The following is a 17,659-nucleotide window of genomic DNA, read 5'->3' as shown; positions in this document are numbered from 1 at the left end:
TTCCAAATAAATATTTTGCTCAAATCTATGAATGGTTATTAATTTCCAAATAAATATTTTGCTCAAATCTATGAATGGTTATTAATTTCCAAATAAATATTTTGCTCAAAGGATTGCCTGATCGGGCGCTTCTCTTTTTTTATTTTATTTATGTAGGCCTGACTAATTCAATATTAGCCCTTTCCTTCAGTTCCCCATTGATTTCTTCTGTAATATTTACTTTTTCTGGTGCTAATGGATAACCATTATTAGAATTAAGCAGATGGTCGGAATAATCTGAACCTCTTTATATAATCGTCAGGAATATTATCAGCCAATTTATCTTGGGATATCCATTGAAATATAGAAACAAGTAGATATTTCGTCATTGACCAGCCATACAAATATAATCCAACTATGTGAGTTGTTTTTATCATAATTACTAACTAATGGATTATTGACTTTAGTGTATGTTTTTTTTTAAAACTGAAACCCACTAGCTTTATCAGTTATTATGATCACCAACAAGTAGAAGGTAGATTGACTTACCACATCTAAGGCCCTTTTCTATAAATATATGCGTATCAATATATTTTAATAATTCCAATTTAACTTTTATTATTTTCTTTATTTTATGTTATTGTTCCTCATTTCCTATTCCTGATTTAGTTAACAATGAGTAAAAGTCACAGTTGTTTAGTCTCTTCGGACTTTTTGAAAACTACGAACACAATCACATGGCTACATACTGTTTTTAGTTAACAATTTAAATTTATCTTTATCAGTATATTAACATGTCATCTTCCTTAACAAATTTATGAACACGTTTTAATGAAACAGGAAATTTCAAGGTTTCAAAGTTTAATTTCCCAATATGATCTTTATGTTTAGCTGTGCACTTAACAGAATTTGCAGCATTATTACAACAGGCTAATGTAGACCAGGATTATTAAAACAGGCTAATGTAGACCAGCATTATTACAACAGGCTAATGTAGACCAGCATTATTACAACAGGCTAATGTAGACCAGCATTATTACAACAGGCTAATGTAGACCAGCATTATTACAATTGCTAATGTAGAGTAGACTGCTAATGTAGACCAGCATTATTACAACAGGCTAATGTAGACCAGCATTATTACAACTGCTAATGTAGACCAGCATTATTACAACAGGCTAATGTAGACCAGCATTATTACAACAGGCTAATGTAGACCAGCAATATTAAAACAGGCTAATGTTGACCAGCAATATTAAAACAGGCTAATGTAGACCAGCATTATTACAACTGCTAATGTAGACCAGCATTATTACAACAGGCTAATGTAGACCAGCATTATTACAACAGGCTAATGTCGACCAGGATTATTAAAACAGGCTAATGTAGACCAGCATTATTACAACAGTCTAATGTAGACCAACATTATTACAACAGTCTAATGTAGACCAGCATTATTACAACAGGCTAATGTAGACCAGCATTATTACAACAGGCTAATGTAGACCAGCATTATTACAATTGCTAATGTAGACCATTCAAAGCAGCTTGTATCATCATTCTTAATGTTGGTACATCCCGTGTTCAATTCTAAATCTTCGGGAAGTCGAATGGGACGTTTCTTCTAATAGGCTTATATTTTCACACACTTTTTTATATGCCTAGTTATTTTAAATCTCCAGCCAAAGTCTTGTGTTATATATGTCTCAGCTGTATGTTTACATTTTGAACATAATGTAAGCAAACTATTATCTCTTTAATCTATTAAAAGTTTAATAGTATCGTTAATAGTGAATTATGCATGCATGTCCTGTTCAAAAGCTCTTTTAATTAAAAAGGGTTGTTGTATATATATATATATATATATATATATATATATATATATATATATATATATATATATATATATATATATATATATATATATATATATATATATATATATATATATGTGTGTGTGTGTGTGTGTGTGTGTGTGTGTGTGTGTGTGTGTGTGTGTGTCACATTGTTTTATACAATATATTCCTAAAAATGTCTGCAATATGTCGTTTAATGTATCTTAAAATATTGCACGGGTCACTCTAATCATAATCGTTCTTGAATACATCAAACATACAGCATGCACACATATAGCAGTGTAGCTGAGAATTTTTGTTTGAGATTAAATTTAGGAGTAGGTCCTGAAATAACCTTTTCAAATATATTAACTTTATAATTCCTAGCTTTAACTGTCCGCCTAACTACCTTAGCTATGTTACGTATAGGGATTTGAACTTAAGAAACAAAAGGTCAAGTAAAACCCAACAAGCAGTTAAAGATTCAAAAATATAAACATATTTAAGTAAATTTTAAAATGAAACAAAGAAAAAGAATTAAAAATAACTTGCAATGTTTAAATTCCTATAACGTATTCCTAATAATCCTAATAACACACATTTAATTTGTCACTAATCCGGAAACTGTTCTGATGTAGTCGTAACGAAACTTGTATAGTGGTTATGTGTTACCATGGTAACATTAAATTCAACAGAATTATTAATCCGGATGTTTTACTTCAATGTAATCTCGTGAACGAAGAATATCACTGAAGTCCTCGAAAGTTTCACATCATCCGATGAAATTGGATATTCAAGTCCTCAAAGTACTGCCTGTTTAAATCAAAGTTTATCTGCTCTGCTATGTCCAACAACATGTAAATCACAAATCCCTCTCTGACTCTTACTAACGCTGTGTATAAGTGAAAAAATAAACATTAGATAGTGTCATTTTGCGTTTCAAATAAGCAAATCTGATTCACTGTATTGAATTCTATTATTTAAACATAACTCAAACAGTCTCAAACCAAATAGTTATGTTCTGACTTTCCAATCTCATTGAGCTAATCAAATACTAGAGCGTGAGTGATAGAGCAATTGCACTTTGAATTTCAACGCTTATGGACGCGACCCACATTCAATACTCGCGTGCCATTCCTGACCTGCTTTGTTGATGATTTCACCTTAGATCTACCTTGTCTTGAATGGAGCTCTAACTATGGAATATACGTATACTTTTACAATAATACTTACCAATGAATTAAAGGATGAAAAACAGAACTTCGTAATCGCAAACGTCTTAAATAAAATTTGTATTATAAATTCAAAAGATGATAATTAATTCCGTAACAGCCACTAGCCTGCATGCCTTTGATGGTCGTTTCGTCTGTTTTCACAGTCTCGTTTGCTTTGTCGAGGTTCCTTGGCTGTTTGTTTAAATGTTTTTAACCCTTTTATGATTTTTTCCATAAATTTACTTAACGTAGCCGACTATTTTTCAGTCATCCCTTTCAATCTCGCTTCTTCTTTTATTTTCAGCAGTGCCTGCTTGTTTTGCTAACGCCTTCTCAGCGTCGGCCGCATATTCGCTAACGCTGTATCATATAGTTTTAATTTTTCATTAACATATAATAACGTTTGGTTTAATTTTGTGATAGTTTCGTATATTGTAGACTAGATCATAATTTACTTGAAATCAACGCTCTTAAAATATTTATATATTGTTCTTGTCTTTGGTCGATTATGTAATAATATTAATATATTAATATGGTTCACACTGTACAGAGAATATATATATATATATATATATATATATATATATATATATATATATATATATATATATATATATATATATATATATATATATATATATATAATTCTAAAACCTGTATGAAAATGCTATTTGTATCGTATTTATAAAAATTTCATCAGTATTATCAAGTATTCTCCTGCACAATCCAGATATGGCATAGTCTGTTCTGTTTGTTTGATGTTTATTTGTATATTTGTATCTCTCTCTCTCTCTCTTTATATATATATATATATATATATATATATATATATATATATATATATATATATATATATATATATATATATATATATATATATATATATATATATATATATGTATATATATATGTATATATATATGTATATATATATATATATATATATATATATATATATATATATATATATATATATATATATATATATATATATATATATATATATATATATATATATATATCGAAATATTTCTAGATATAATAAAGAAATATGGATAGACAAAGGCAGCTAAAATTATCCAGATATTAGAAAATGTCATTGAATAGAAAGCACTTACGAACTAAATAACTGAACGAAACTCGATACAACCTAACCCGAAATACCTCCAGAATGTCAATATAATCTAATTTCCAAGAACTTATTATGGTAATAAATTCGATACACTCTCATAACAAGTTTTTTGTTATATGACCTATTCGAAAGACTTGATAAACAAGTACAGAAATGAGATTATATTTATTTGTTACGAGAGACGTCTTGGTCCACTGACAGGTAAAGTGGATAATTCTATTGACAAGGACAAAGTTAGACATATTGTTTGCTCTGATATTAGAGGTGTGATTGAAAATTATTGGTAAATTTGGCAATCGTCAAAATTCTTTAAAATGATGAAGGAATACGACCTACTAACATATTATCTTCTATTGACTTGGTAATAAGAGTAAATAGTGGCCAGATAGTCCGTTTGGTAGTTCGGGATATACCGCAATATGCTTTTTCTCTAATGCATATATGGGTAAATAATGTTAATGCAAATACTAATTTTGTTTTACAGAAATATATTTTTTAATGAAAGAGGAGAATTCCGTGACAGATATATCGTATTTGGGTAAATAAAGCTCAACAAAATACGAAGTTGCTGATAACGATGAATGGACAAATAAAAACGATTATAATGGCAAAAGGATGTAAGACAAAGACTAACTGCGCTATCATGTCTTTACTTTTAAAAAATCTCTCAAAATACTAACATCGATGAGCTCATATATGTTGCATAAAATAACCCCCAAAACAAAAACAAACAAAAAAAACCAACAAACAAGTGATATCAATGTCTTTTTTGTTTGTTCAAAATGCGACATTGTTTAAAAGCAAATGATACTACGGCGTATAATTGAAAAACTAGACTCAGTGTACGTTCACATTAAAATGTTTACATGGTGCATACAAAATATAGTTCATAGCGAGGAAACCACAAGGTGCTCATTTTAGTACTTGGAAAGTGTGATACGAAAGATGGATTTAGAAAGTTTATTTGCCTCAGGGTTTAACAGAAAATTATATTTAAAATATGAAAGCAGAAAGTGAGCAATATAATGATCACTTTTTTTTTTAAATACATGGAGAGGAATTACAAATGTATCCTTGCAATGACCATAACATGTTTTCGTTGTTTTTTTAATCTTTTTACAGGAATGACATACAATTAGAAAATAGCATGACTTGTGATGATGCCAACGTTAGACAAATATTTGTACGTATCAGTTAAGTTCAATGTGTGGAAATAGCGGAAACATGTAATTATACATCGGTCGACATTAATGACTCTAGTATATAAGATCTTGCTGGATACAATAATTAACTATAGTAATACTGACAATGCAGCTTCCATTTCAAAACTTTATTTCCAAAAGTTGGATAGAGTTTTCCAAGTCTATGTATCTCATCATAGTAAACATTTGATAAATTGTCAACCTGATACTGAAGTTATATGGCAACGTGGAGAATAATTTCAATTAGGTGGTGTTTGTAGAGCGCATGACGTAGTTTGCGTTGTGCTGAGTCACTATAATATAACATTGAATACAATTAATGGCAAGATGACTATTATTATGTAATGATAATATATAACATAATAATTAAAGTAACAGATTTAAATTTTACTTAACTCAGTATCAAAAATTATTAATGTTCAAGATTATGCTAAAGTATCCACAAACAGGTATAACATTAAAAAGAAGACGGTTATATGGTGGTACGTATACAAAATAGTTATGAGTAAATGACAATTTTCTAAATTTCTTACAGCAATAAAATCCAGTATGATTTTGTATACAAGATAACACAACACCAACTAACAAAAAGGAGTTGTATTCTTGCTATTTCACCATTAAGAAATTGACTTGTGTCAAAGATATGATCCAGATTAGGGACATGTTACCAAACTTTGGATTACAACTGCTGTTCTGGCGATAAAAGGATCAACCCAGAAAGCTAGAGTTGGGTCAGGTATTAGGGACAAACAAGGTAGGAATTAACACAAAATTGTATTTAATATAACATATTAAATATAAGATGTCATACATTGAATTTTTATTCAGTTTATCACAACATCAAATAGACGAATTGCCCGAGTCTTCAAACACAAAAAGGCACTTCAGCAAGTGGCAAGTTGGCGTGACCCGGTTCAATTACATGGAGGTGATAAACTGAGGTTGACACAAAAGTAAATAAAACGTAGTATGAACATAAAATTAAAATAAATCGGTATATTTATTCACAGAAACAATCAACACAAAATAAACACGCTGGTTTTACTTGTCCGTTGGTTGCTAGTTCAGTTGGCACATCGATTCTTTGCCCTTTTGGTAAAGGATGAATATTACTCGTGTCAAAGGTATTAAAAACGTTATGGAAATGGCTTTTACTGTTGACAATACACCCATTTATAAAAAGATAGAACCTCTTACAACTATACCGTAATCGAAACCAAACATAAATTGGGAGCAGGGAAATGCATATAAAAAACGGAAAAGGCGTTTGAATATGCCGAATTGACTACACCATTAGCTGATCATTTATACAAAACAATCATAAACAGCTTCGCTCAACGCCGTGTACTAACTACAAAAATAGATTCTGTTAATATGAAGGCATTTAATAAATGGAAGAAGGATATAAATATTTACTAAACGTTATTGATACATTTAGTAAATACGCGTGAAGCATGCCATGTCATGCATTAACTGGAATTAATATAACCAATAGTCTTTTTAAAAAAAAGTCACAGGCGGAGGAACTATGGGCAAGTATGGGTTGACCAGAGTCATTATTTTTTCAAATAAAATATTCAAAAACTAGTTGCATGAAAACAATATTGAAATATACTACATTAATAATATATGTAAAGTTGTGGTTATTGAAAGATTTAATTGAACATTAATAAAATCAAACGTGGAAGTACTTCACAGCAAACACCAGTTGTGTATGAAATAACAATTATGTGTGTGTGTGTGTGTGTGTGTGTGTGTTAACACAACTAAATTTACTTCTAAAGAAGAAAACATTTGGTAAGGACCAAAGCAAGTTTTGATGAGAAATCGTGCTCAGTTAAAGTCCCTTAGCTCCACTAGTGGCACTCTGATGAGTATCACCTGTTTTAGCTCTGCTACTTTCGCTGAGATCACTTATCAGTTTATGATATGGCCACACATTATGGAAAAATGAAGCAAAACTAATATTGCTACTATATTACTATATGTTTGTGTACGTATCAAAATGCCAGAAAATGAAATATACCATTAGTGGTTTATATATAAAAATAAATACCCAGCCAGCAACACCTTTAAACTACCAGACGTAAGCGACATATTAAAAAAGTAAGGACCAAGAAAACATTATTCTCCACGAGAGTTGATCAGGAGACCTCTATTACATTCCTCAAGCACTCAAACCACTTACTTGATAACAACACCGAAAAAGAAGTGTTCCATCTGGTAAATGCCCACACAAGCATTTTAAATTTGAGATCTCATTTTCATTTCTAGTTTGAAATTACCTTTTCATGCAGACCATCATCATGTACCTCCGCAATATGTCGCTTATATTGATGATTTTAATGAGAGATTCTTGGAGAGAAAGCATAAAGGTAATAGAGGTACTCCATTCTGGAAACTTAAAGTTTTATTCCACTTGTTTTAAAATTCAGAGATAATTTATGCAAAGTGTACCAAACAATTTGTCTTTATCTTGATCGAGTTTTGGATTAGAAATCAGACCTCCTTCGAGATAAATGCGCTCTACAAGCGGCCTTGTGCTCAGCGTGTTTTCTTGCACTCTTTCTACTCTACACGTTGTACTGCATGGCCAGCAGTATTACAACTCGATATCGGTAGATGAGATAGACCAACTCTTTCTTAACCCATTGATTTTACTACGTTTATCTTAATCGTCACGCGCGAATCTATGCGTCATGGGGCAATACGAGATAATTCTGACGCTAGCGTGAAAGATTTTATGATGAAAATCAACTAGCGAAAAACTAGGTTTGTGTTATTAATTTTAGAGAGAAACAATTGTTAAATTTTGGAAATAAAATTACTACACCCTTTATAAATCTAGACAGTGACAACGGCAACACAGTCGAAACGCTGCCAGTGGCAAAGGAACCAATTCAGTCTTTGTTCATGCAGTGGAATTGTTGTCGTTGTTTACATTTATGAAAAGAAGACTTTTCGCAATAACAGCAAAAATCTGCTAGCGTGTCGATTTTACCCACTGGACACGTAAATGATTTTGAGAAGCAAAATCTTCTGAATAACAGTTAGCTACTTGATTTACACGAGATAATTGTTTTGTCTTCAGTAACCATAGAAAGAGCTTATTAATCGTAATGAGACTACATCGTGCTGCCGCAAGAATTTCCGAATAAACATGTGTTCGTGAAAGTAATCAAATCAAAATTGTTTTATCAACACCGCCAGTCACAGCAGGTTACTATCGATACACCTCCAAAAACAATTTCGATTAGCATGGCTACGACTGTTGTTGTTGCTGTAATTCCAGCAACACGCAGACCTACAATGGTCGCGGAGCAAGGATTCCACAAATTTTATCGACAAAGTTATATATGTACTTGTATTATATGAGCAGTGTGGTTCTCTTGGTGATTTCACCTCGCAGTTGTTGTTTCGCTTAGATTATTTTCTTACGTCGGTAACATCGAGTGTCTATCATAGATCTTTTATTAATAATGTGATCGCGAAATATAAATGCCAGGATCAAATGCAAAACGCTCACGCACTTATAACCAATTGCCTATTTTGAATATATATCCCTGAGTGATTTCAAACCTGCCCAGATCAATATTAGTGTCGCGTCGGGCTGAGTAACATCCGTAAATGTTAACAAAAGGCATCGTATATACTAATAAGCATACATTTCAAGTAACAATGTAAAATCAATTAACGTTTGCGATGTTGATGGACGTTTGATAACACGCAACCCTTCACTAACAAGATGTCCACATATTAGCCAATCCAACCGCGCTTGCATCGGTAGAATCGAACAAAACAGCGGTTATTGTCCACCTCCTTGGTTAAATAATAGTGGTGGTGCAAGCCACGAATGAGATCACAGTAGATGTCCACGATGCTTTAGCATCTATGCAACCCAGAGACTTCCATGTCCAGTTGATTAATAGAGGATAACGATGCCGGTTTCCCACTTCTTGAGGGTTATACCCTGGGAACCTTTTGCTCATCCGGCATAAAGACACCGCGGATATGTTTAAATGACTTTACCATGTCAATTAAGTAAATATTGGTTAAAGGCGCAGCCTTTTGTGAATCGTACCGAAAGCTCGAAAATCTGCGCCCGAGGGTATTCTGCAAGACGTCCCGGTTAGTCGAAGACCTTTTTAATTTTTATTCATTCACGAGACGCAATGTGGATTTTTACCCCGACGACCTTTATCAAAGCCATCGCGGTTCCGGCAGGACTCTCAACTGGTAACACTTCTGAAATGGCCGAGAGGAATGATAATATTCCACCCGTGCATCAAAGTGCAGGTCGACCATAGATTGAATTACAAGTCCAGGTGTTTCAACGAAAAGTAATTAATCCAGTACAACGCACGAAAGTAAATCTGTGAAATCTGCAGGCCTGTGTCAACGTTTTGAGCTATGTCCATGAACGACCAATGCTGGTGATATGTATTCGCATCATGGCTATTTGTGAGATCTAGTGAAATTTCTTAGGCGGGTTCTTGGTCATCGCTTAGTTGCAAAGAAACTTCAGATGCTCCCAGCCGGTCGAATATCATTTTATTAAGCTTGTCCCCTGGGCGCCTGAATTAGAGTTTGAAACACGACGAACACACATTTTGGTACGCTGATACCATGTACGGTAGTTATATGCCGTGATAACTGCTGACCGTTGCTTTCATAAAAGTCTTTGACAAGCGTGTGAAACGATATCGGTGATGCGTCTTCAGAACTCTTGAACGACAGCAAACATGTTTCTGCAGACACCGATGCGACTGTCACAAGCATCCAAAATGCAAATTTCAACACCACAACTTTGCCATTAACACCTCCTTAACGCCAAACTGCAGTATTGTCGGTGGTATGCAGGAATTGCACACGAAAGCGACAATGAGTTTCATTGAAGTTGCTCTAGACACTGTGCGAATCAAAGGTTGCAATGTTCATTGTTACCATGTACAACGGATGTTGGTATATCGTTTCCCTTTATCCGACGTTTCCAAGAGCATACTAGTTAAAATCTGAAGCATCCAATCCATCCTTTAAAAGGCATCATAGACAGACCTACTGATCTTGTATGGCTGTCGTTGCATCTATAAAGTCCAAAAATCATCGTGCCAAAGTCAAAGTTGCTCGGATTTGTTTTGATTCCATCTATAAAATAATGTGCGCTGCTAAACTCCGTAAAAATACCATTTGCAACAAATCTAACATGGGCATCGCCGTGGTAATCAGCATTGTAGTTTTGTGTAACCTTTCAATTAAATTAAACATGGGAGAAAATGCAGCGACGTGTCATGCACATTTGTAAGTCTATTCATCGCAGATGATTACGATAATTTGCCGGGTTTGAATAGTACTGTAAATCTGTTTTCTTCTATCTATCTTCACATTCGCTTTCATGTCAATGGATCAAATAGTTCTTCAAATTTTGCTCTTGGTTATTCATTACATACACGATCGGTTTCCTCTACTGATGACATTGTCATTTGCGTCCTGGCCAGGTCCACACATAATCCGCCTCCCATTGTTGCATTTGCAGTCAGATAATCGGTCAGTCTTTGTTGAGCAGCTTCATTGGTAGTTTTACTAGCCGGCGCTGGCATTCTTTCTGTTATTGGGGGTGTAATCAACTTTGTTTTACCCGCGGTGCTAGAGACATTCATCGCCGAAGTCGATCTCGAATCGATTGAACCACTCGCAATCTCATATTTCAGCCGTCCCGCAGCAGCAGTTTTAACGCTTTTAGCGACTCCCATTGCAACTTCTTTAAGAATTCGTGCAGCGATGACAAAGCTATAAACACATTTGGTACTCCTGAAAACAACCCCTGACCAGTTCCACGAAATGTCATGTAAACGGTATTTTTTGTTTTAATAACATGCACTGATATCACACATCCACTAAAGATTGACTTTGTGTTCAATACCAGGTCGACCTCTAATGTATAGTTGTATTGTAAAGGTTTACTCGTGGTGATGTATGATGTGCCCTGCCTAGTACATGAGGGTAAATCCAAAATATGTCAACCGGTGATTCTGGTAAGGAAGACAAACGGGAGGTGCGTGAGTAATTTACATGAAATCACCAGGTCCCACAGTTGGTTAAAATGCAAACAGTATCTAATACTGAACAACTACTCTTGCAGAAGCTCCGTTTTAGAGAATGTCGCTGATAGATCACGTGTCATATTTGATCTGAATCGTTGAGGTAATCTTGACAGTCTCTGGCGTGATGTGATATCCGGACCATCCAGGTCCTGCTCGTAAGGTTTGTTTGTCCTCCTTAATTTCATTAATATATTCAGGCCGACCTAAAATTGTTCTTGTTGATGACTTTCTGATGTGAACCGTTATGGTGCAGAATTAATCAAGATGACAGATGTGGGTGTGGGTTTATGTTCGCGTATGAAATTGGTAGAGTCTTTGTTGGTCTTTTACAAAATCCTATGTATAATTCCTTCACTGATCGATTTTTGACAGACTACATCATCAACCATTGAAAACGAAACAACGGATTCACGGAAAACACACCAAACAGATGTGATCATATATTTGGCCAACTGTGATATGCGCGCAGTGGACAAAGTCACATAAAATTCTGATGATGCTGATGGGACTGTAATCATTGCAGTGCCGCTCCGGCTTGTATTTACAACAACACGTTGCTTCGCGACATAGATTTTGCATAAAATATAAAATGTTTCATGGAAGCTCCTGATCAATTCATCATCAGTGTCTTAATATACAACACTGAAGTCTTGAATGAGTTAGTGCTTCAACAAGCAAGGGCGAGCAAATTGATGCTGCCTTATTACTGATTTCTAGCCGAGTGGTCTAAAGCGCTCTTCGTTACGGATCACTGCCATCTCACCTCTGTCTGCGGCGGTTTGAGTCTAAGATTCAGCCAATATGGGCATGTGAAAAAGCTTGCCAGAAGCTTCTCGTGGGTCAGTGGTTCTTTCCGGGGTTTTCCGGGTTCTTCCTCCACCATTAATACTGGCCACCATGTATAGCCTATCGTGTGCTGAAAAATGGCGTTAAACCCCACAACAACAACAACAACAGCAACTGATTTCTAGTGCCCTGGACCAAAATTAGAAGTGTTTTCAACATGTCCACAAGTTATTTGCATGTTGCGCGTCTGTAGTCATACAATCAACAACAGGCAAAAGTTGCACTTTACTGATGCCATCACCTTACTTTGTTAGTATGCCATGGCGATGTTTATATTTTTCAACTTCAAAGTTAAATTTGTTCCAGGATGGGCAAGATCCACTTTGTTTAAGTTCTATGTGCTTTACTTGCAGACTTCTTATAGTGTCCCATTACATAACGTTTCTGGTTAGTGAGAAAATCACTGGCAAATACTACAGCATCTTTGGCGATATCTTTAAAGCCTTCTTAATCACATATTATATGTATTTTTATTGACTCTGATGGCATTTGTTCAAAATTATAATTCTTTTTGCGTGTCCGTAATCGGCTCTGTTTGGACAGTGTTAAAGTCGGCACAATTTCCTTTCTGTTCCCATTATCTCGGTGGTAATTTTCGCGGCCTTCGTCAATTGTTCTTTGGCATCGCACGCGGTCCCTGACGTATTGACGCGACTGCAACATAGATTTTACGTGATTGCGCCCATAGCCTGGCTAAATGATGTTGGTCAATAGACTCAGCTATGTCATTACTGGTGGATTTCGTCGCTGTATATGTATATTACAGTTGCTAAATTTATGCGTCCAGACCAGCGCGATACTTTTTCGGAGGTAGATCTGAGACCAGTCAATACATGTAGAAACTATGCTGGTTCTGGGTGACCTCCAAAAACATGTTAGGAAAGTCATCTCAGAGAGATCTGTAGCACACCAAGTCAACTGAAATTTTGCGAGACCGTGGGTATCGATGCCACGAAATATTATCAACATGTTGAAGTTATCTCGGATTATTTTATGAACGTGTACCTATCGTTGTATCACATGAATCACTTTCGTGTTTTTGTGTTGACCTGGGTAAATATTTCGTGTGGTTGGCGTGGCGTTCAAGAATCAAATTGTCGTACACAACAAGAGAATCCTGACTTGGATCAGGGTCGTTAATCGTAGGAGCTTCACCGACTCTGGAACAGAAATCAATGGTGGATGATTTGCATCTTGGTGACGACTGACGCGATACTGTAAAGTCATCGAGTACACCATAACACGGCTGATCGTCCATTAATTATCTCAAAATTAGATTAAAACAAAGTTGGGTTATTGATCCAGCCTAGTCAATATTCGACCCGCCAACTGAGTTTGGAAGCAAGTCACCGTGCTTTGATGTTCTGGGATTTGCATACCCTGAGAAGTCAATGATTGTAAAGGCAGAATGTTTTCTCTTTTTGTTGCCATGTTGAATGTCACTTCATACTGTGCGCGATGCCGCATAAAAACACGTAATCTCTGGGATTTATGTTCAGTGTGGAGCAAATACGTTTACGTTTGTGGGGGCTGCGGTGACCATTACGTAGTTGTTCTTAGGGCTCAGGTTCGGAACACGCTTGGTGCTTTCTATATAGGGACGAACCAACTACTCAATAATTTGGCATTGATACAGAGGCAACCACGACTTGGGTGGAGTCATTGTTTCTGGCAATAGTGGCTAGTCATCGGGATGGTAGTGGATTTTTTCTTGATACTCAGGGTCAACCTCATAAAAGTACGAGATGTCGCTGTTATCATGTTACCCACAAATCCGCCATCAGGCATGGGCCGCATCAGCGCCTAATCATACAAGATATTGAGGTCACCATACACAATTTAACTATTTGGAAAAGCGGGGTCATATCCGTCCACTTTTCGACTTTTATCTTTAGCGTATCGGCGGCTCGCCAAAGATATATCGCACGCATACCACGTTTAATAAACAGACGTTGATCAATATCTGTAAGCAGTTACATCTCCACCTTGGTTTTTGGCAGCAGCGCCTTATAGGCCATATTCGGTAACGAAAACTAGTACGCGTTATCAAGATTGTATGTACACATGTCTGTATCATGAAGCTTTTCAATGACATCCGCAAGCAGAAACACAACTGTTCGCAGATACAAAGTCTTGATAGTCTCTGTGATAATAAAATGAGTCCACACATTTAGTGCCTGCAATTCGTCTCTGGCGCCAAGTGTTACCAAACATGCTCTGATAGTGGCATTCGTGTTTTGTTTGGATAAATTTAAAGTTGCAGATTGCATGCGTTGTATGCGGCTCATATAAACGTGCCAGTAATGTGACAGTGATCGTGAACTTCAGAGCTTCCAGTAGAAGAGCTTTGCCCTTTACTGTCGATGTCAAATGGGCCATCATAAAACCAGCACTGAGTTTGCATAGAAAACTTGTGAATAACATCATTATTCATAGCCTTGCAAGCGGGACGAGTAGAACTGTTATCAGATACCGTGCTATGTATCCTAAAAGAAACACCTCAGTCGAGATACATGATACACCATTGTTGGCGAAGTCATCCCATCACAACTGACTACAGTGTATCAAAACCCGCATTTGGACTTGTTTAGCTGCCTATGTTGTCTTCGACTTAATTTCTGGGTAGCTGAAATGTTCCAACATTGAAAATAAGTGTAAACAACATACGGAATTTTAATCATAAATTGCACAGTGAATTTCAAAACATTAGCCAGGTTCTGGCATTATTGTACGTTGCATCTTTCCGCTTATTCTGCCTCAGTAAAGTCAAGTTAGTCAAGCAGCTGTTGCGTGATAAAAAAATGCAGGCAACGTCTCCATGGAAACATTCTTTCTTTATGCTGTCTGTGTCGGTTAAGCAACTGGAAAAGATTCTTTGCCCATACGTAATGAAATCGCAACGCTGAACAATTCCCTCTGCAACAAAAGATCATTATGGGACCGCCCATGCGAATGTTTACTTTGTACATGTGGGGATAGTACAAGCGCACGAACGCCTCTGTTCCAGGAGGACACATTAACAGCGACACTGGGGTTAAGTTCTTGCAAACATCTTTATAATGGCCTTAATAATCTGCACCGGAAATTCTATATCACGAAAAATAAGTTCTTTCCGATACTACTGGTATATCTGCAGATGATTTGTGTTTTCTCTCGCGAGATGTAAGTCGGATCTGAGAGCTCATATAATGAATTCATTGTTATTATTTTCCACATGTATTACCGATCGCAGCTGAGCATGCTTTGGCGTTGATATGTAACTCGATCCGCGGAAAATATGTTTGGAGAGGTTTAGATTAAGTGTTTAACGCATCTGACACGAGTCCGTTTTCGTCACTGAAACTCAGTTATTTGGGTTCTTTGATGAACATACTCAACCACCTCAACGGCGATAGTGGTTGCGATGCGTCGGCGGTTTTGTTCATCCTCAACACAGTTTGGCCACGAGTCCTAATAACGCAAGTATGTCAGATTTTATTGCGGGATATTTCTATATGTTTTATTTGTTGTACTGTTAACTTTTCTTTATAACAGTGCCATGTCATCATTTATGGTAATATGCAATATTGAACGGTTTGATGTTTTCTTGAACTGCGTCAAATAATGACTTTACACCTTTCATTGTATTCTGTGCCAATTTTACATTGTTATGATTCCAAGATAATTCCTCAGTCTATTAATGTATGACGAAGTTCCGGATACGTAATTGAAAAATCTTACATCTTCAGAACATCGTTGATAAATCTGCATGTAACATTTAATCGAAATAGTGCTTTAATCGTTTCTTAAGTTTACGAAATAATTCATGTATGGTCTCTTTTAATGGTAAGTATACATTGTCTTGGAATAATAATGTTAGGTCTCCAAAATATTTGCTAGCCCTTCACCAGACACAACAATGAGTACTTTTTACAATGGAAAGTATCGATTTTGCTGGCTCTTGTATAAGTACAAAAAAATCGTAATTTCGCTTTTAAATATTGGGACGCAAAAAAATACTTTTCTTGATTAAGTCTATTTTTCCTCTGAGAATTTACTGGCACGCGCAAACAGAATTTCATACATCATTATACAAAATCTAGTCCCACCATACAAAGAAATATCACAGTCTCTCTATGTAAATATTGAGCGGTCTCTTAGCATGCTGCACTAAAATCTAAATCATGTATAAAGATTGTGTGGGTATACTCATTTCCAAAGATTGCGCTCACGCGAGCATTGATGAGAATAATAAATGTACTTGCTGTGGTCTTGAACCATGGCGTGGCCCTTGTGGACCGTGTATATGGTAGCAGGAAAATAGCGGTTTTTGTTGATTACAGATCTATGTACAAGTTATCTACCACGTTTTACTTTCCTCATTCAAGGGCACCTGTATATAAAAATTAGTTTTGGGCATGTGCTAGTAAATATGAGGACCAAATGGAGTTGAAGGGTTTAACCTAGATCAGTTGATAACACAAAACCGTTACTATCATACTATCATACTTATACACACTACTAAAGGTTGCCTATTATCATGCACCCAATTATATATTGCCACCCAGTCTGACAAAATTCGCGTTTAAAATATGTCACACGGTTATGATCAAAGAACATTCAATCATACATACATACATACATACATACATACATACATACATACATATATATACATACATACATACGTGCGGAGTATTTAATTATGTTCGTTCATGTATGTATGAGTCCATTTTATGCAATTTTCATGTCGTTATTGGCAGGATATGAGGGGTGTTGGCCGTCCACAGCAATGAACGTGACTTTACAGTTAAATGGCCCAACATCTGGTTCAGACTGTGCCATTCTTTGTAAATCTTTGAATGGGTCCTCTGTCGCATCTGTATCGGTAAGTAATACAGTCTGCCTTTCTATTAAGTTGCCTTACTTTCGTAATTGGCGCTAACAATGAAAATTAAGAATAATAAAGATACAATGAGAAATATAAATTCTTTAGAAGTGCAGTAGAGAAGTCAGCAAGGACTTAAAATTTACAATACAAATATGTTATCGTTAGTACCCTGACTGTAGATTTATTATTGGTACCATATTTATTATTAGAACCCATGTTGTTTATACATTTATTAGTAGCATCAGATTCTAGGTTTATTATTGGTACCCAGACTCTAGATTTGTTATTGGTACCCAGACTCTAGATTTATTATTGGTACCCAGACTCTAGATTTATTATTAGTACCCAGACTCTAGATTTATTATTGGTACCCAGACTCTAGATTTATTATTGGTACCCAGACTCTAGATTTATTATTGGTACCCAGACTCTAGATTTATCATTGGTACCCAGACTCTAGATTTATTATTAGCACCCAGA

The 17,659-nt window shown here is 35.5% G+C and overlaps 1 protein-coding gene across 1 annotated transcript in view; it reads left to right on the top strand.

Moving 5' to 3' along the window:
• LOC149787772 (uncharacterized) overlaps positions 1 to 17,659 on the top strand; it is a 77,465-nt gene that overhangs the window by 37,028 nt on the left and 22,778 nt on the right. Inside the window, exon 5 of the mRNA XM_089973969.1 lies at positions 17,052 to 17,176. Coding sequence (XP_089830095.1) covers positions 17,052 to 17,176 — 125 coding nt within the window. The remainder of the gene's footprint in view (positions 1 to 17,051; positions 17,177 to 17,659) is intronic.

The sequence above is a fragment of the Sinohyriopsis cumingii genome, chromosome 11, assembly GCF_028554795.1.
Source record: "Sinohyriopsis cumingii isolate HCF-2022 chromosome 11, ASM2855479v2, whole genome shotgun sequence".
NCBI classification, from domain to species: domain Eukaryota; kingdom Metazoa; phylum Mollusca; class Bivalvia; order Unionida; family Unionidae; genus Sinohyriopsis; species Sinohyriopsis cumingii.
The sequence above is the reverse complement of the archived record's forward strand: the minus strand, read 5'-3'. Positions and strand labels throughout refer to the sequence as shown.